Consider the following 20,915-nt stretch of genomic DNA (forward strand, 5'->3'; position numbering starts at 1 on the left):
TTGCCAAGTAAAAGAATCGTCTTATATACAAGTGTAAATTTTCAACACTGTGCACTAATATATAAATAATTATAACTCAGTTATAACAGATATTACCAACAGATGTTTGAAGGCTTTTTTAAACTTGGTATATTTGTTCCTATTTACAAAGGAAACAATAAAAAAGGTGTACATACAAATAAATTAAGATTATAAAATTACAATATTTATATTTCAAAACAAGGTTATGACTTATTTAGTGGAATACTACATAAATGCCAAAAGAGTGCTTGGTACTGAGGGATACCACCTGTCATATATTCTTTGAAATAACTGCACCACCCGTTCAATAAGCACTTGGCACTCAAAGAGTTAAGAGACAGGCAGAGATAGGTACCTTACAACTCGACAAACAGCGTCCACTTTATGAAAGACCTAGATATCACTTGAGAAAAATAAACCATAAGAATTTTGGTATCAATCAAGGGGTTTTATTTGTTTTTTAGACGTTAAACTTCAACATTCCAAATTAATTAATTAAATTCGGGTCCGTCACCCCTAAGAGAGGAAGTAAACCTCATTTTGTTTTCTTTGTTAGAAAATTGGTTAATAAATGTTTTTTCCTGTATTTTTGTATTATAAATCATTACAAGGCTTACAAATAATCAGTCATAGCTTATGTTTTTCCAAATATATTTTTGAGACCTCTCCCAAAATGTTATAAATAAAGGATATAAGGTGTATTGTTTCTTGATTACACGATTTTCATACTAAATGTATTATTTTAATAATATCATTCAAAGTGATTCTAACATAATAATTTATATGTAGTATTTTAGATAAGTTGATATTGATTCATAGATCAACGAAACAGCATCGTTATTGTTCTATTGTTGGTGTTATTCAATGTATATTTAACCACTTTAAGGACAAGCGGGCTGTCTAAAGCCTGTCTTTGTTTGAATGTTTATGAGTCAGAAACATTGTAAAATTAAGATTCTCTACACTATGTTCTATGACCTTTCTACAAATATTTTATGATGTCATATTGGTAATATAAGTCATCTACATTTTGTTTATCGCGTCATGGCTGTCCCAACATCACTGTAGCTGTGTTGTTAGACAAGCGATACTGTTGTGTATTGTGTTTTAATCCTTATTTTCCAACAAAACATCAAATTCTGTACTCTTATGAAAAATAGAGTAATAAACTGGAAAGTGTTGTTTCCGACAGTAAAATTATTTTTTGTTCATACGGTAAAGTAACTTTAAAAAAAAAATTAAAACCAAAACACAGTCAAATCTTTTTGTAAGATTTTGTATCTAATGATATTATTATTAAATTGTGTTATATTATACACAAATGCATATGAAAATCTTTTTAATATTATACTTATAATACGTTTGAAATTTTCCTATTTCAACTTTGTCTTTCTAGTACACCCATCAGAAAAAAGTAGTCACTTCAAAAGTATGTACCAAGAAAATTTACAATAATGTTCATCACCCAAAAAGAGTTTTGAAGTGTGACTATTATAATGAGTTATATAAAACCTGGCTCCACTTATCGTACTCAGCTCAGAAAATCAAGTGATAAATTCAGTTGGAAAGAATTTGTGTCGGTAAACTGTAAAAATAAACATCTTAATAGCCTCAGGCTAATACAGGGACAAACAATAATGTTAGGCTAGGTATTAGATTATAACAAAACTTGAGGTCACATGAACTTATAGCCTAGCTGTGTGTAACAAAAATGTAATACATATTTACTATGTTAAAATCTATATTACAGTAGATAATCTTACTTAATTATTTCTGTAAAAATTACCTTTAAATGTATAACCCTTTTAGTGCCAACGTCCTGTTATCCGTACATCTAAAAAAGCTATGCATAGTGCCAACATCCTGTTTACCGGACATCCTACATGCCACGCCTAAAATGCCAACAACCAACAACATGAAAAAAAATCATTAAAGATTAAACATTTCATTTATTTAAAAACGAGTAGACTTTAATAAGCGGCCTTATTCGATTGCTATTATCGAATGGTTCGATTGTTTATATCCTAAGGATAATTCGATGTTACAATTTATTTAAATTATCATATGATTTCATCTTATTAGTCATTTTAACATAAACAATAAATAACAAGAAGTAACTAATACCTTGAGACTTTGAAAATAGCGATGAATATGAGGAGAATATGCAAGATATTTCTCACAAGTGAAGAGATTTGTTTAAGTAGCTTCAACATGTGGGTTTGGCTCCTGGTAACACATGGGGAGAATTCTTTTCTCCATTTCACCAAAGGGGTTACTTATTGATATCAAGCTGGGCAAGTTATAAATATTGTACAGTTTCTTTGATATATAAGTCTAGACCATAGTTGCTTTTGTAATGTAATTGTAAAATTTGTGTATTTAAAATTGTAATGTTATTTACATATTTAACATTACATAACAAGATTCTTCTTGTTACAGTAATTTATTATAATTCCTATTGTGTACAATTTATACATACATCGAAGTTGGATAGTATATCGAATTGTTCGATAATAGCAATCGAATAACGAGTGTAGGTCGCTTATTAAAGACTTTTATGTAAAAAAAAGATTTTACATTAATAAAAAAAACATAATTTAGTAAATATGTATAAGATCTTATTACATTATGTGTAAGACAGTAGGTTTTAGAACAAGAGTCTAGGCCAAATGTGGATGACCTAATAAATATTATACCAAGATGTCCTGCCAGAGGTTCCGAAGAAGATACAAATACTGACATGTACTTTTGAAAAAATCCCAATGATAGGGAGAACTACTGTATTTGTACTGCAGCCAGCACAAAGGCTGGTAGGAAGAGAAGAAAATCAACATTTATGTGCAGAAAACATAAAAAGGATTTACATCCCATGTGTTTTCCTTTTCATCACTGCTGTTTTTGGGTTTTTTATTTTTTTGTAAATGTTATCCCATTTAAGAAAAAACTAGATAACTTTTACTATACATAAATTGATAATTTAGTTTTACTTCTGTTTGATAATTTTATCTGTATTTTTCCTTAAATTTATGTTTTGTGTGAAATAATAAACTGTTCGTAAGACTTCAAAAATGATGTCGTTAGATTTAAAAAAAAATTACATAGACTAATTTTTTTTTATTTGTGAACACTTTACAATTAAATTTCAATTAATGTGTTCATAATAACAGCGAATTTATTGATAGGGCCCAACTATTTTTTTTTACATCACCATGAAACAAAAACTGACAACTTTTTCATTTAAATTTGTTGTAATAAAAAATATTTTAATTTGAGCCAAGTTATGTTTAGTATTTTATTCCAATAGATTGATTTTTTAATCGATAGTTATACTAGATAAAAAAATATTAAATTTGTGTAACAAATGGCAGATACAAATTATTTACCAACACATCGCAAAAAGGGTTAGAAACCTGCTGGCATTGGCAGGTACACACTTCTAATAAATGCTTGGTACTGTTAGAGCACAACTTGAAAATTTCTTTGACATTAAAAGGGTTAATCAAAAGTATTATTAGTAAACCTAATTTCAATAATGGTGTCACCTTATTAATATTATCCAGATTAGTTTTATTTAGTAAACCATTTACTTTACAGATAGTGCGGTCTCCTTATGACCCTTGATTACAAAACCTTATGAGCAAGCGTAAAACATAACCTCACAAATTGAAATAAACAAACTACTTCTTACCATCACACCAACTGATAGAGGAATGTGAAAGTGTAGACTGGACAGAGGACAGTGACAGTTTAGTGTGTTTGTTTTGGCACTGGCGGAGGCTGACTGGCGTCTGGCACTGATATTTTTTATTTTTATAATGTGTTAATCTTATTAGTATTAACTACCAGCCATGAGGTGTGGAACGCACGGGAGACATTTTAGGAGCAACCCAAAGGTGTAATAATAATATTCTTTATTGCAGGAAACAATTAACAATAATTGTATTACAAGCGTCATATAGAACTAAAAGTCCTAATCTAATAACTAAAACAATTTTGATTATAAATAAAAATAATAGATAAGTAAATATAAAATAAAAATTACTTTTTGGGTATGTGACACCTGTCGCCGTTAATCATTCTTTATATCAGAAGAAGAGTTGGACATTTTTTTAATGTTAGTGAAGACTATCCCAGCGACCCATCGCAAACTCGTCAACTGAGTAAAATGCCTTAGACACGAAGAAGTGTTTTAATCGAGATTTAAATTTGTTGTGGTTATTGACGCCTTTGATCTCTTCAGGGAGTCTATTGATTAGCCTTACACCAACCTGAGATGGCAAGCATTCAAAAATAGTAGTTCTGTGCTGTACCATACGAAAGTTGTTCCCCGAAGGCCACTTTACACGACTCTCTTTGATTTAATTTGTAAATGATTCTGACAGCTTTCTTTTACATTCTAAACACTCTATTAAATTTGTATCTAGAACAGCTACCCCACAATCTTAGACAATAAGCTAAATGTGGATTTATTAGGCCAAAGTACGCTGTCTTCAGAATATCCAATGAACAGAATTTTGCCTAATTGCGTAAGACATAAATGCCAGAAGCAACCTTTGAACAGACAATCTTAATGTAATCGTTCCATGTCAGCCCTCGATCAAGGTGCATCCCAAGAAACTTGGTGGATTCTTCTTCTTCTATTATGGTTTCATCCACCATAAATTGGTCGGATTTCGTTTTCATGTTGCCGAAAACATAAACTGATCACGCTTGTTTTTGAACAATTTGTTTTCAAATTGATATTGGAAATGGTCAATGCATGAGTTGAGTTCTTCAAAGGCTTTGATTTCAAGATCTGGTTTGGTTTTTTTATCTAATGCAGAGAGTCGTATCGTCAGCATACTGAATCATCTTTCCGTTATGGATTGATGAACTCAATCTGTTGATGTAGACGAGAAATAGGACAGGCCCTAGAATCGAATCGATCCCTGAGGGACTCCATAGGGCATTTTAACTTTGCCTGAGAGAGTATTCGCGATCTTCACACACTGCTCTATATCATTTAGGTATGACGAGAGCCATTTGTGAGGCAAACCACGAACACCGCTTGACCATAACTGGTGCAACAGTATTTCATGATGCACACAGTCAAAGGCCTTTGATAGGTCGAGAAATGTGCTAAGCACATGTTCTCGCCTCTCCAAACCATCGACAACAGAATCAATGAGACTCGTGACAGCATCAATAGTCGATTTGTTTTTTTCTAAATCCAAATTGTTCATGACAAATAACTTAAAAACGATTGAAGAAATCTTCTAATCGTCGAAGGAAGGCTTTTTCGAAAATTTTACTGAGGACCGGAAGAATGGAAATAGGACGATAGTTACTTGCGACATAAGGATCGTCCTTTTTAAAAATTAGAATGACTTTTGCTGTCTTCAAAGTGGACGGGAAGACGCCTTGGGCGAACGACAGGTTAATCAATTTTGTGAGTGGTACTGAAATGTGCTTAAAGCAGCGCTTAAGTAACCACACAGACATCCCGTTGATGTCACCAGACTTTTTCGGCTTCAGCTCCCGCAGTATACGGACCAACCCCGCTTCGCTCACAGGAGACAGGACCATGGACGAGACCGATCCCGTCAACGAGTCCTCTCGGGTGCTGTTCCCATTAAAACATGGGTCCGGCTCAGCAACCGTGGAGAAAAAGTTGTTAAACTCACTTGCCACTTCAAGCGGATTTTGTAAGATAATATTAGTTGTCTATGATGACGTCTATGCTTTACTTACTAATAGGTTTAATCAAATTAGTCTAAGTATCCAGCTGCAGAGCTTTGTTCCAGTCTGCATCCTCCGAACGATGTAGCTTCTCATCTTTACAATTATATTTTGTGTTGCAATACGCGTATATATTGTGATTACAAATTACCAAACATTCCCTTATATTTAATTAAACTGTGAAATGATGAATAATTTTGGATAAATCTGGTTTTATTTAAAATTAATTACAAATAGTGTTACGCCTACTGATTATTACTATTTTGTCATAATTTGAATTTTATTGTTGTTTTTTACTATCACTGTTTTAATGTTCAATTGAATTAAAGTTCATTTTAAACATTTATTAATATTCAAAAATAATATATTAATATATTAATATTAGTTATTTATTTATTTTATTAGTATTAATTGTTAAAATATACTTGTGCTAAGCTTAAAGCTCATCCAAAGAAGAATACACATAAGACATAATTTAATGTATACATATGATTAAGATAACTAATTTTTGTATTTGATTCATAAATCTGTGTTTATATAAATTATGATATTTTAACTAAACTCAAGGAAACAATAAAAGTGTTTTTTTACGACACACGCGCGCGCGCGCGCGCGCGCGCACACACACACACACACACACACACACACACACACACACACACACAGCTGACAAAAAGCTGTATCGGTAGAATAGTAAATAAATCAAATACATTGGGATAAGTGAGTAAAACCTAGCTAGCACTTGTTACGTCTAAGAAATTTTCAAGCAACTGTTTGGTTTCAAGTGGATAAAAAGCTAGCACTTGCAAAGGGCTAGCAACTGCTAGGACTTTTCCGGAAAACTAGCACTTGCTTACGAATTCAAATGAATAAAGAGAAATTGTCTAGGTCTTAAAGTTAGCAATTGTTAGGATTTTATTAATTCACACTCAGGACATGTTAGCTTTTCGTTAGTGGATAGTTTTACCTCAGATATGGTGGAATTGATGCACGGGCGTTAACCAAAATTGCGAGTACTATACTACAGTGTAGTACTCGTAGAGAAATAAACGAGTGTAAAGAACAGTTATGGTTTTAGATGGAAATCGTCGATTTTTTTAGCCAGAACGTGTTTAAATTCAAGTGATAATCGCGGGGATGGACTTTCTCCTAGGAAACAAATGGAGATATTATTACGTTTTGTGGCCAATCCTGGTTTTCAGATAGGCATTCCGAAGATGTAGGTGTTCATAGATCTGCAGCATGCAAAATTGAAAGCCGTGATAATCTATGATACAATTTTATTGATAGAGCTAACTTCTGAATCTAATTACCAACAACACCAATAAATGTAAACGAAGCAAAAGTTCCGTGGCAGAGAATCACTCGTTTACTTACTGACATTGGTGAACTAGACTGCACGAACGTACAGATTGAGAAGCCTACTGGTGACAATTATGGAATTTGCGCTAAATATTCTGTAATACCTGGTGTCTGAAAATATTAATGCTTCGTCAGTTAAAACAAAATGTTCGTAACCATATGGATGAGAAAATTTAGGACTTTATAGACAACTTTGATCGTTAATTTATAATTGAGGTAAGTTTAGATAAAAATAGCCACTAAAGTAAACACAACTTTACCACCTAAATGTACATTGGTAAGTCAACAAGAAAGGTACAAGTCAATATTAAGTACTTATGAATAAATCTTAAGGCATAAATTAAACGTATTACAAATCACCTGCACTTCAGTCACTCTTGTTGATTGGTTTCCGTCTAAGCTTCTCTGCAATAAAGCCGTTTATGATGTTCTCATGGTTGACCTGTCTCAGAATGTCGTGTTCTATACTAAGCAAGGCCAAAACGTATAGCCTGTCTTCTCACATAGAGGTCCGGAGTCTGTTCTTGATCAGCTTTAGCTTAGAGAATGATCTTTCTGTAGACCAATAGTCACCATCAAGGAAAGATACATTCTTAAAGCCACTTATACATTAGGTAAACAATCTTTTACGTGGTTTTCTAACATAATTTAATACATCTACCTTTGTTTACTAACGTGCTTTTCACTTATCTCAAATCCATTTTGAAACTGTTTGGAAATATTCTTGAATTGTAAAACTTTGTTGCACAATTTTTTGTATAGATCTTCGTTGTAGCTGTCTACTAACGTTTTGCTTGCTGCCAACACCTCATCATTGCGGAGCATGCCAAATTTGTTAAATAACTTAAACCTCGTATCTATAAGTTCGTATGCTGCACCTGCAACTACCAACATGAACCCGTGCTCGCAATCACGCAAGTGCTGCACCCGCTGCCCGCTCCTCGCACTGGTAAAAAGTACTTAAAACGCACGCCACCCGCTGCTCTCCTCCCAATGCCACACTAGCCCTGTACGTAGAAGCATGTACGTATAACGTACTATATACAATAATAAAACATGACCAGTGACATAATTTTGTAATTGTAATCATGGTGCAGGCCTATAGGCGCACTCCTGTGTCACCTATGCTTAAATCCGGCCCTGTCTAGCGGGTAGATGCTAACGAGTAGAGTTTAGGTTTTATTCACTTTACCCAATATCATAGACAAATAATGTAATTTAGCTCCTAGATGTATGTTTTCTTTAGGCTTCACCAGTATTACCATAGATAATAAACATACTCGGATTACTACATTATTAGGCTATTACAGTATTTGTATTAGTAGTATCATAAAACCTTATTATTATAAAACAATATTACTAAGAAGGGTATGTTTTTTCTTTAGTACTAATGACATTGAAGATGCAGGGGTGAGTCAGTAAACTGACAGAATATGTCAAATGTATAAAAAAATATTTGATGTTTTCGAAAACTGATCGTATTGTTACTCTTAAAAGGTAATTTTGATCTTGTGTTGCTTAGTTTAAATTGAAATGCAGATCAAAGCTCAGATCTAAGAGCTCTCAATATTATTTGTTTGGAATGCAAAAATTTAATATTAAATTAATATTATTAACTAACTATATTAAGATTCTAGTTGTTAGCTTGAGAAATATTGATAGTAAATATTGGCAACAGCCAATAGCTTTAGTACCTTATACATTGTGATAGACAAGCACCCATTGCTTAGTATAAGCTTTCTGTCAATACAAACATCTAATTTTAAAACATGTCTGTTGTGGTGAATGCATGATGTGTTTTTGTGGCGCATCTGTGTTGTGCTGGTCTTTTTCATTCTTTTTGTCTTGATGACGCTGGATTTCATATCTAGGGTTTATTGTTTTGATGTAGAACTTTGACTTTGTTGTGTTCATCACATGTGCTGTAAAATTTGACACGTGACAAAGGTAGGAGAAGTCCTCCTCCGTAGACTAGTGGATACAGTCACAGATCTCTAATTAAGAGATCACGGGTTCAAATCTGAGGGAGGTCCAATCATGACAGGATTAATAGCCACAGTGATTTAAAACAAGCCAGCATAGCCTATAAAAGTGGAGGCTTATAAGAGAAGAGATAGCAGAATAATAATTAATTATTAAATGTAGTGTTGTTGTAACATATAATCATGGCAATACTGTCATCATTTCCACAGATGCGATGTCCACACTGTCAATACTGAACATTCTAGAAAAGATAGTGTGACAATGAGAACAGTCATCTTGATTAAACTTAATTTTTTAGTCTAGATGTCTCTTCCATCGAAACAATGTAAAAACTTTCAGATACCAGAAGTTGTCTGAGACACTTGTAAAATATATTAAGTATTTATAGTCATTTTATTTGATTTGTCCTTTAATTTAACATTTTAATAAACAGAACTAAAAATGTGTAGATGAGAGAAAAAGTTTAATTCGTGAGATAAATATTAGGACATTAGTCACTCTTCAAAGTGCAAAAAAATTTAGGGATTATAGATGAGTGTATAATTTCAGACTCTGTACTAAGGGGAAGATGAAAAGGAGCTGAACTCAACATTCACATTAAATCAATTCTTCCCACGATATCTGCGATAGGTGTAGAAAGTCAATTTGTCTTTAGTACAGATTTTCAGTACTTCATTTCTAATGCAATTGGATTACAAAGATTGCCCTGACTTTTGAATTCGACCAAAATATATGTGTATACCATTTTTTTACACAATTTTTTCCTCAGTTTTCCACCCTCACTTGTGCGTAGAGTCATTGCTTGTGTTCTTTCTCATTAACCTGAACTTCATACTATTGGTGTACTAGACAGATCACTTCTTAGTAGGAGTTCAGTGTTGCATTTTCAGTATTTAAGTATTTTGTGCATTAGTATTATTTGACACCTGAATAAGAATGTATTTACATTCTTATTGAAATTTTTCTATCCTCAAAATGTAGTGGTATACTTTTTGTATCATATGTAATGGCAAATGTCCAAAATACTATTATTCTTTAAAAGTGACTTTATAAATACAAAAATGAATGAATAAAATAAATAGCTTGCAATAAAATAAATAAATAATTATTGAGTACAAAAATATTTAAGTTATTTAGTAAAGTCCATTTGGTCAGATGTTTAAAAATAATTTTGACGATGCCACATTTTTACACAAGGTAATGATAACTTTGGGAAATGGAAATAAAAAACATCATTATTTTGAACATTTTTGTTTGCTGACTCTAAGGGCAGAAATTAACATAGTGCTTGGAGATAAAAATGTAACATGATAATATCATTAAATATAACTGTACATAACATAGCTAAATAAAAGGCGGGAGGGGCTGATTCAATATGAATGTTGAGTTTAGCTCCAGTTTACCTTCCTCTTATTGCAGCTTCTGGAATCTGATGCTGGCACAGACTTGACTCCTGGAATCTGGAATTATGTTCATCTGAAGAGATCTAAAAGAAGTCAGCAATGAAGAAGCTCAAAATGAACTATTTAAATCGTTTTGGTTGCTCTACCATTCTTAGAGATTGTGTCTAAAACATCGTAGTGCACTCAATTGTACAACAGATGAGACAATGAGAATATCTCTCCACCTACATTACACTATATTTTGTAGTCTAGGTGTATCTGACGTCAAAACAATGTAAAGACTTTATTTTGAGATTTTCGTCATCAACTTCTTTTGGATCTCTTCAGACAAACATGACTTCTGATCCAGGAGTCAAGTCTAATTCTAAATGATGCAGTAAGGGAAAGTGAATTGGAGCTAAACTTAACATTCACATTCTTCACTATACTAACACCTGACAGTCCCATTATCAGCAGATGGCATCCAGTGTGCGACTAATATTCAGAATTGACACTTGATTATCAACAAACCAGAAGTCTAGGAAAGAAGTTTAAAAAATTTAAGTTTAAAGTTATTGTTAATAATACAATAATCACTGTTAAAATAAAGAAAGAACACTTTATAGCACATTTTAATTACTGATAATATTTTTTCTTTGTCTGATAATAACTAAATGAAAATACACATCAGTCAATAAAAATATACACAGATTAATGATTAATCATTATAAAAGACACCACTGTAATTAGTTTGTAGCAAACAAATGTCTGCAGTTTTGATAGAAAGTTCTTTTACTCTGCTTTAACTTTTGTTCTCATAAGTTAAGAAACTCTGTCCATTCTATATAATATGAAATTATATAAAACTAATTAGATTGTTTGTAGCATACAATTTACTTATTTTATAATAGGAAATCTATTCTTAGCTCTGAAAACAATAATAAAAATCGTCTCTTACACTGTAATAAACTAACCGATTCAATATTTCCAACCAATTATGTGTTATTTATTATTTTAGATCATTATCCATACTCCCATCTCTATTCTTAATCATCGTCTTTTCTTCTCAAAACATAAATAGTATTGTACCTAAAGTACTCTTGGATTTCAGACAGTGTCTTCTTATGGGTTTCAGGAAGGAATAAGAAGACAAACACAACTGTAACTAAGGAGAACACTGCGAAGAACCAGTGCACTGCATACATCCCACCCAAAAAGTCTGTGAGGAATGGGTAAATCTTAAGGGCAGAGAACATGAGGATGTTGGCCATGGAGATGCACAGGCCTTGTGCCATTCCACGGATGTCAAGGCTGAACAGCTCAGCTGTCATCGTCCAAGGGATGGTTAGCAGACCGACGACTCCTAGAGTCATATAAATCAACAGCGTCACCATAGGTAATATAGAGGGCTCCAAATTTCCTGAAAATAATTTTAAAATCAGTTAAGACATAATTTTAAAATTAGTACGCTACATTAAAGTTGAACATGATTATCAATTTCTGCATGTTTAAGTTTTGGAAAGTCTTTTGATTTCCTTTATTTCAAAGATACACCACACTAAAAAAAATATTCTCTTCAATTTGTATGTGATATAACAAAATACTTTCACGTCTAATATAGATTTATGCTTATATAGATTTAGTAGCTTCATAATGGTTGATATATGGATAAAACCTTTATATACCACACTTTATCAATTGTGTGATAATACAATGTCACATTTTCCATAACAGTTTTAAAGTCTATTTTGCTTTTAACTTCTTAAATCGACCACTGACCAATTAACCGTGTGTTGAATATACCACTGAGCTCAGTATGTAGTAATAAATAATTTCAAATGGGTTTTCTCTCATGTTAGCACTAAGCACACTTACTGCACATTACATCCCATCCAGAAAGATAAAACTAGTTATTTTTCAACAATGCATTATATCATGTCCACTCTATTGTGGTATTTTAAAAAGAAGAGTGACTAGCTAAAACAGTGTCCTCAAGTTATTAATTTTGTTTGGCTATTTATTCATTAAATTTTTGAAGTAGGCCACCAATCGGTAATAGGGTTTCCTTTCTTCACAGTGTATCTCTTATGATTGAAAGATTATAACTATTTTATCATGATCAAAGATAGCACAACCCCTAGAGCCCAAAATTAATTCCTGTACATGTTTTATATAATATATAAATACAAGTGAACATAACCTTAAATCATGTGAAATTGAAAATAGTACACTAATACCTGGATATACTCTTGAGGCACATTTCTGTAGAGATAAACAAAAATGGGAGGAGTTGCAATATATGTAGAGGAAGAGCTAAAAAAAATCCCTTTAATATTAATGTTACCCAGTATTGTAAAGAACTCATATGTGAAATGGCTGTGGTAACCTGCATTTACATTATGGGTACATACAAATCACAGTCATCCAACTTAGATGAAACACTTGATATTCTTAAAAAAACAAATTATAACATTAAACTGGAAAACTCAGAGCTTCTAATCGTGGGACATATTAATGTGGACATTTTAAAACCCAACAGAAGAGCAGGTAAATTAAACGAGACCTTGGCTTCTCACAATATCCATGGGCTGGAGCTACCGCCCACTACATGGACCTCCAACACCATCTCATCAATTGATTGGATCTGCACTAACTTACATAGAGAACAACTAACTCCAACGGTGCTTCATTCTGGTCTATCGGATCACACAGCTCAAGTTTGTACAATCAACATAAAACACACAACAGAGAATTTCAGTAGCTCATATCCCAGTTTTAAGCCAGAAAACTTCTATGATCTAAAATTTCTACTTCAACAGGAAAACTGGCACGACATGGAACAAGTTGACACTGCTGAAGAACCCTACGATATTTTTATAAGGACAGTGACAATGGCTTTGTACACATCCTGCCTCAGAAGATTAAAGAAACCTAAAAAGAGACTAAAACCCAAAGCCATGTGGAAAATAATTAACAATGCCTGTGACAAAAATAAGAACTCTGCAGACGACATAATTCTAAACATAAATGGACAACTTTCACACAACCCTCAAGAAATCAACTATCTGAATTTATTTTTTGTCAGTGTGGCAGAAACAACACTAAAAAATCCTAGCAGATGAGAGGAAACCATTGGAACCAGTTGAACCACATGAAACAGCATTAATGGAAACAATAACCGAAACAAGCATCAAAGAGGTTAAAGACATAACCAGGAAACTTAAATAAAAACACTCAGAAGGTATTGATTAAATCTCTTTCGAAGTAATAAAATTCTGTGCTGATGAACTGGCTCTACCATTGGTTACCATATTCAACAAATACTTTAAAGAAGGAAAGTTTCCCTCAAAACTAAAAATTTTACTAAAAAAAGTTATCCCTAAATTTAAAACTGGTTGCAAACATGATGCGAACAATTATAGACAAATTTCACTAATTCCAACATTCTCAAAACTATGTGAAAGAATTGTACTCCAAAGACTCCTTGATCATTGCACGCAGCACAACCTGCTAAATAAAAACCAACACGGATTTACAAAAGTGAAATCAACTACCACGGCATTGATCAGACTAATTGATTCCGTCACAGGTAGCATTGAAGAGGGAGAATTGACCACAGCCTTGTTTCTTGACTTAAGCAAAGCATTCGACTGCCTCAGCCACAACATCATTCTGAAGAAACTAGAACTGCTTGGGATAAAAGGAATAGCAAATGATTGGTTTTGTAGCTACTTCAAGGACCGTACACAACTAGTGGAACTCAACCACTCGTTAAACGGCATTACAAAGGCAATCAGGTCAAAAGCTCTTCCAGTGCTGAGAGGTGTGCCACAAGGCTCCGTATTAGGACCAGTCATTTTCATACTTTTCACTAATGACCTTCCCCAACACTTAGGAAATCATTGCACACCTCTTATGTATGTCGACGACACCACCCTACTCCTGAACCAACTACCTGCAGATAGTCTTGCCATCGCATCTTACATAGCACTCAACATGGCCATCCAGTATTGCTATGGAAATGATCTTGTAGTAAACCCATCAAAGTTAATTAGATTGCTTTTGGAAGAAAAGCACTAGAAGTCCTAGACATTCCTGATGTCAGTATTGAAGGGCAGCTGAAATTTCTTGGCATAACAGTAGATACCGACCTAAATTAGATCAAACATGTAGAAAACCTTAGCAAAAAGCTCAACACCGGGCACTTTGTGGTTAGACAAATTCTTTCTCTCAGTAGCCCAGAAACTGCAAAAATAACCTACTTTTCTCTGTTTGAATTCCACCTCCGTTAGAGTCTAGCTGCTTGGGGCGGAACTACTGCTTCAAATCTTCAACGAATACTAATCATACAAAATAAATGTATTAGGACACTGGCTAGTCTCCAACCTCTTGAAGCTGTAGAGAGGCATTCAAGTCTCTGAAGATTCTCACTGTCATTTCACTTTACATTCAAGATGTAATAATGTATTCTGATGGGGAAAATCTTCCAAGAAACAATGTTGTACACCACTACAATACCAGAAATGCTAAACTCTACAGCCTTCCAACACATTGTCTGAGGCTTTACGAGCGGAAACCTTCATACATGGGTGTGAAGCTCTACAACTGACTACCACCTCACCTGTTGTCCAAAAGAGGAAAGGAATTGAAGACTGCTCTACATGAATGGCTAACAGAACGCCCATTCTACATGCTAGAAGAGTTTCTGCAAAAATCCTTCCCCTAATGTTAATATATTTATGACACTATTTATAATCTCAAAGATTGTAAATAAAGATATTCTCATTATCATTCTCATGCTATATAACGTGGCTTGTGGAAATGATAACTGTCCAAAAAAACCCAAACAAGTTCAATATTTTTACAAAAAATCTTATAAATGTCTCAGTTAAGCTGTTGGAGCATGGTACGCAATTTTGTTTCAAATGATGTGGTGTATAACTTTTTAAAATGCACAACTCCGTTATTTATGAATCTAGACAAAAGACAAAAAACCGTTCTTGAATGTATATGAGAATTACTAAATATCTTGTACGGTTTTAAAAATATTGATTATTTGTCAATCTCATAAGAACTTTTCTATCGCCGAGAATGATCTATAAAAATGCCAAAGCAAGAATAAACTTGGTGCAAAAATTGAATTTTAAATACCTAGACCAAGTTCATTGGCCAGCTTGAGATGTCATTTCTTTCCATTATGATGGGCATTTAAAATTTTAAAAAGTTCACAACTCGTAAACTCATAAAAAGTTATTTATGAACCTAGAGAAAAAACTAAAATTGTTCTGGAATGCTTAGAGCATTTCATACACTTTTTGTTATAAACATTTTTTTGTATCTTGAATGGTTTTCAAGATACTGAGTACATTGAGTTCAATGAAAATAAATAATATTTCAGGTGGCACAAAATCTATCTGCTTCTTCCAAATGAACCAAAGGACTGTTTTAATTTTAATGCTACATGAGCGGGTTTTTAAATTGAGGTATTTGGATATTATATTGACAAATGAAAAGTTTAGTGGTGCCAGTTGTATTAACCAGCATTTATTCAAAGCTAATTTAATTAGGTATTGTTAAAAACTATAGGTATTATTTTTGTTCAATAAGTTCTCAATAATTGTGGAAATAATCAATGAACTACTTCCAAAAGCAGATTTTTGTCCACTTACTTTTACCACTAGTTTACTTGGACATTTTCAATATAACAAAATAGTACGTAAATCGTTTCTAACCTGCAGCCACCTCCTTAGCGAAGTATCCTGAAGCAAACATGGAGACAGCCATTCCCATGCCACTCACCATACAAAGTGGTCTTCGGCCAAACTTACCCATCAAAAGAGCGGTAATTAGTGAGAACACCAGTCTCACAACTCCTAATCCGATGGTACCGATAAACGGATCAACATTGCTTCCCATTTCCTGAAAAATATTTTATTTTTCTGTATTGTCTTTTATATATATATATATATATATATATATATATATATATATATATATATATATATATAATGTCAATAAACATTGAATCACAAAAAGTACTTGCTCCGCCGGCATAAATGGCAATAGCCTTATTTAATGTCAATAAACATTGAATCACAAGGTATAATTGAATAACATTATACAATTTAACGTAAATAAAAGTCATTTGACAGGTATTTGGTCTTCCGATCATATGTTAGTTTGCTTATTTAAACACATATGTGACAGATACGGCCAAATACAAAATAATTGAATCGGAAAAAGTAAGCGCTCTGTGGTGTAATGGTAGCACATTCACCCGGCAAGTGAGAGATCCGGGTTCGACTCCCGGCGGAGCAAGTACTTTTTGTGATTCAATGTTTATTGACATTAAATAAGGCTATTGCCATTTATACAATTTAACGTAAATAAAAGTCATTTGACAGGTATTTGGTCTTCCGATCATATGTTAGTTTGCTTATTTAAACACATATGTGACAGATACGGCCAAATACAAAATAATTGAATCGGAAAAAGTAAGCGCTCTGTGGTGTAATGGTAGCACATTCACCCGGCAAGTGAGAGATCCGGGTTCGACTCCCGGCGGAGCAAGTACTTTTTGTGATTCAATGTTTATTGACATTAAATAAGGCTATTGCCATTTATACAATTTTTATGTATATATATATATATATATATATATATAATATATGTGTGTGTGTGTGTGTGTGTGTGTGTGTGTGTGTGTGTGCAAGTTAGAACTTACTGAAGTGTAATATGTTTATTAATAGACTGCTAAGAAATGGAAGACTTCTTTTTTTTCCTTAGGAAAACTTACCGAAACGAATGAGACAGCATAGAAGAGAGTTATGTACGTGCCACAATACTGTTGTAAAGCAAAGACTGTGGTCAAAATGATCAAAGGTTTATAACCAGTAGGTTTTGCTAAGCCTTGAAACAACTTGCAGATTGCTGAAGATTGCTGCTCTGATTGATCCAGTCTGAAATCAAGTTCTTGGGTCATCTCATATATGTATTGCTCCACAAAGTCTGGCTGAAATCATAGAAAATAAAATAATACTTACTTTTTACTTCCATTGAAAATGAAACGTACAAAATTGATGATTGAGCAAATTGATAAAACTATTACCTCTTTGTTATTTCTCTGCAAATAAGATACAGCCTTCTCAGCATCCCCCAGTCTGTTCTTGGACAAGAGCCAGATGGGGCTCTCCACAGCCCATCGCCACATAAGTAAATTGGGTACCACACAATAGGATAAGGATACCCAGGCCACAGTACGCCAGTGTAGCAACGCACCCATTATGTACATGAGTAACAACCCTGTCACATTCTGTAGTTTCATCAATTATTTAATCTTAAATACTATTAACATAAATTAAACATAAATTGAGATGTACATGGTTAAGGACGCCTCCCCAAGCCGTTGGAGAAAAATAATACACATCAATCATGTTTGCGCAAAAAATGTCCTCAGGCATTTATGTCTTGAGATCCCTTAGCAAAATACCGCCCAAGTCAGGTACTGATAACGGGGTATTATGGCTTAATTTACCCCCATTTGTCTTACGGAGTGGTCCTGTGGGGAGCGTGCGCAAGCTCTCAGTTTCAGAGAGCATTCAAACTCCAAAAAAAAGCTATTCAAATAATTGCAAAAATAAAATTCAGAGAGTCGTGCAGGCAAGCTTTTAAGGAATTACAGCTGTTAACTCTCCCGTGTCTGTACATTTTAGAAACCACTTTGTTTTGTATGTATAAGTGTGCCTTAACCAGAGGCCGGGACATACATACGCATGAGACACGAGGTAGAGAATTACTACGAACTGCTAGCCACAGAACAGTGGTTTTTGAACACCTGCCCTCACAGGCAGGTGTTAATTTTATTAACAGACTGCCAAATTCAATCAAAAAATTCCCTAACGCCCAAGGCGTTCAAAAGTCGCCTTAAACACCTCTTGGTGTCACAAGCATTTTATAATGCAGGGGAGTTTTTAGCATTTAACTGGGAGACCGCCCAATTACACGACTGATTCTGCTGTTTAAAGTGGGATATATTGGCGAAGGATGAAAGGTGCATAAGTGTAAATTTGTATGTGTAAATGAGAATTTTGTGGCATGAATGTAAGAAATTTTAGATTAAAATTTGTGACGTTTGCTATACATTGTAATATTGTCGCTGCAATAAAGCTGATTTGATTTGATTTAATAACCAACTTCCCCAACAAGAATGGATCTAACTAACATTTAATCTAATTGTCCAATTTTAATTTATATTTAGTTTTAAAAACAGACAAAAACAATTAATATATAATGTAAACAGATTAGCACTGCTTATTTTCACCCAATTCAGGATCGGGACAATATTTTAGTTGCAATTGCCATTAGTACAATCATAATACAAATTCGATCCTCAAATCTGCAACCTGCCCATCCAGATAAAATTCTCACTCAAAGTAGTGTATTAGGACTACACTAATGTATCCCCTCTCCCTTTTAAATACATAACAAACTCACAGGTAACAGTACTTTGATCAATTTTATGACACAGTAATTCTAATTTAGACATCAATATGTTTCCCCTGGAAACCCCTACTTTTCTTGTAACTCATATACTTACCGAGACCAGCATAAAAAATAATCATACTCAGAAGAGCTCCTCTTAGGTCTGATCTGGCCACTTCTGTAATGTATATAAACGCAGGATTGCTTCCCATTGCTGCAACATTCAATGAGATGTACATTAATTTAAATATTTTAATCATTTGTGAATTCTAATTAATTCTCATGTGTATGAATAATTGGAAATCTATAACAAGATCGTAACTGTGAGAAGAGAGAATGAGCTGCTCTAAGTGCACTGTCCAGGTAGACAGAAGGGTCGTCAAAGAACCTTCAAATTTACAATTAGAATGCTGTATTCAAATACTGTACTGAGCATATAAATAAAATGACTTTGGTCATCAATTTTTTTTATTGTGGTTATTTTGTTTATAATAACCACAACCATACATATTTTCTAGTAGACTGTGATGGGTGTGACTTTGAAATCTTGTTATTTAGAGGTAGGTAAGATTTTGAGGTTAAGATGTATTTGAACCAACCTTTTTTGTGCCACAAAGACTGCAGTCACCCTTTGAATATTACGAAAGAAAATGAGGTAATCAAACTTATAGGTTGTGAGGAATTGATTGGAATCCCTGATTTCAGATCAGGGATTCCATGCAACCTCTTCCTTTGTGTTTTTTTAGGGTCTTCATTCAAAACTTCAGGATTCCCTAGTTCACATTATTATTTGGTTGTTAATAGTTAATCTTAGGTTGCAAGATCTCATCTACACACTAATGTCTACATCTCTTTTTTCTAGTTTGAAATTCTCTACTCATCATCAATCAAATTTGGTATTGCCTATGATACTCAACCAAACAAATCATGTAAAAATAAACTATACTTGTATACAGATGACTCAAGCCTTGTTATCTCTGTACCATCACACATATAATTAGAACTGATTTAAAATACAGAACTTTTTAAGGTTTAGGAGGTTTTAGAAACAATAATTAGTATAATAGTAAATAAAGAAAAAACTAATTTCATGACTTTTAATTCAAAACCGTGTCCATTATCTTCAAGTCTTGGTATATAAATGATCTGAAGTTGAAAATACAAAAGTTTTAGGACTCTATACAGATAGCAAACTCAGATGCAATGATCACATAGAGCATATGATAAATAAAATAAATTCTGGGATCATATTACGTATGGAATTTGTGTGTATGGAGAAACTACTATAAAAAATATGGAAAACATTTTAATTTTTACAAAAAAGCCATTAGAGCAATGCTTAATTTAAACTATGATGATACTGTAAAAACATTATTCGTTTATTTACAAATATTAACAGTGTATGTACGGTCTTTATATTTTGGAATCTATTTTATATCTATGTCATAGAAACAATAGTAACAATAATTTATATGATACTAGGAACAAAAATAATTAAGATTTTTCAAAACCTATAATTTTTTCAAAAGAAAACTTCTTATGCATGAAAAGTTTAATGATCAAGTTCAAAATTTTATTAAATATATAAATTGCAACAAGAAGTTTAGATGCATGTTAAAAGACTTTCTAACAGAGCTTGGCCTTTTTAAGAATTTAAAGGCCACATTCATCTTGACCACATTTAAAGAATTTTATGACCTGACCAACATTAATGTAACATTAGGTCACTTAGGTTATATTAGTTTTAAGAATCTTTATTACAGTGTAACACTATTCAATGTATAAATTGAACAAAGATATGATTAATTTGATTTATTTTTTTAAGTACTGTGCGTAATTTGGGATCTTGCGTGACGTTATGAAGATACTGTTATTTAATCTCTGTAGGAATAGAATATTCCCAAGGAGATTCACTTGAGTGAAAACGTAACATTATTTTTTATTGTGCTACGGTACTTCTGAAAACCA

General features: G+C 33.1%; 2 protein-coding genes across 6 annotated transcripts in view; both read right to left on the reverse strand.

Annotated features, from left to right (window-relative positions):
* LOC124352929 (facilitated trehalose transporter Tret1-like) overlaps nucleotides 1-3,807 on the reverse strand; it is a 38,798-nt gene extending 34,991 nt beyond the window's left edge. For 4 of the 5 annotated variants that reach the window (XR_006921552.1, XR_006921553.1, XM_046802663.1 and 1 more), the window contains exons 1-2: nucleotides 3,710-3,797; nucleotides 1,808-1,913 (exon numbers count right to left, since the gene is read on the reverse strand). The gene's annotated coding sequence lies outside the window, so the exon portion shown is untranslated. Of the gene's footprint in view, nucleotides 1-1,807; nucleotides 1,914-3,709 lie in introns of all 5 variants that reach the window. The other variant, XM_046802662.1, reaches the window with a different exon arrangement.
* Nucleotides 3,808-10,994: 7,187 nt separating this feature from the next.
* The window catches only part of LOC124354273, a 44,306-nt gene continuing 34,385 nt past the window's right edge, over nucleotides 10,995-20,915 (reverse strand). The window contains exons 17-21 of the mRNA XM_046804609.1: nucleotides 19,063-19,161; nucleotides 17,575-17,768; nucleotides 17,263-17,478; nucleotides 16,199-16,385; nucleotides 10,995-11,886 (exon numbers count right to left, since the gene is read on the reverse strand). Of these exons, the coding sequence (XP_046660565.1) occupies nucleotides 11,513-11,886; nucleotides 16,199-16,385; nucleotides 17,263-17,478; nucleotides 17,575-17,768; nucleotides 19,063-19,161 (1,070 nt within the window). The 3' untranslated portion in view covers nucleotides 10,995-11,512. The remainder of the gene's footprint in view (nucleotides 11,887-16,198; nucleotides 16,386-17,262; nucleotides 17,479-17,574; nucleotides 17,769-19,062; nucleotides 19,162-20,915) is intronic.

Source organism: Homalodisca vitripennis, chromosome 1, assembly GCF_021130785.1.
Source record: "Homalodisca vitripennis isolate AUS2020 chromosome 1, UT_GWSS_2.1, whole genome shotgun sequence".
NCBI lineage: Eukaryota > Metazoa > Arthropoda > Insecta > Hemiptera > Cicadellidae > Homalodisca > Homalodisca vitripennis.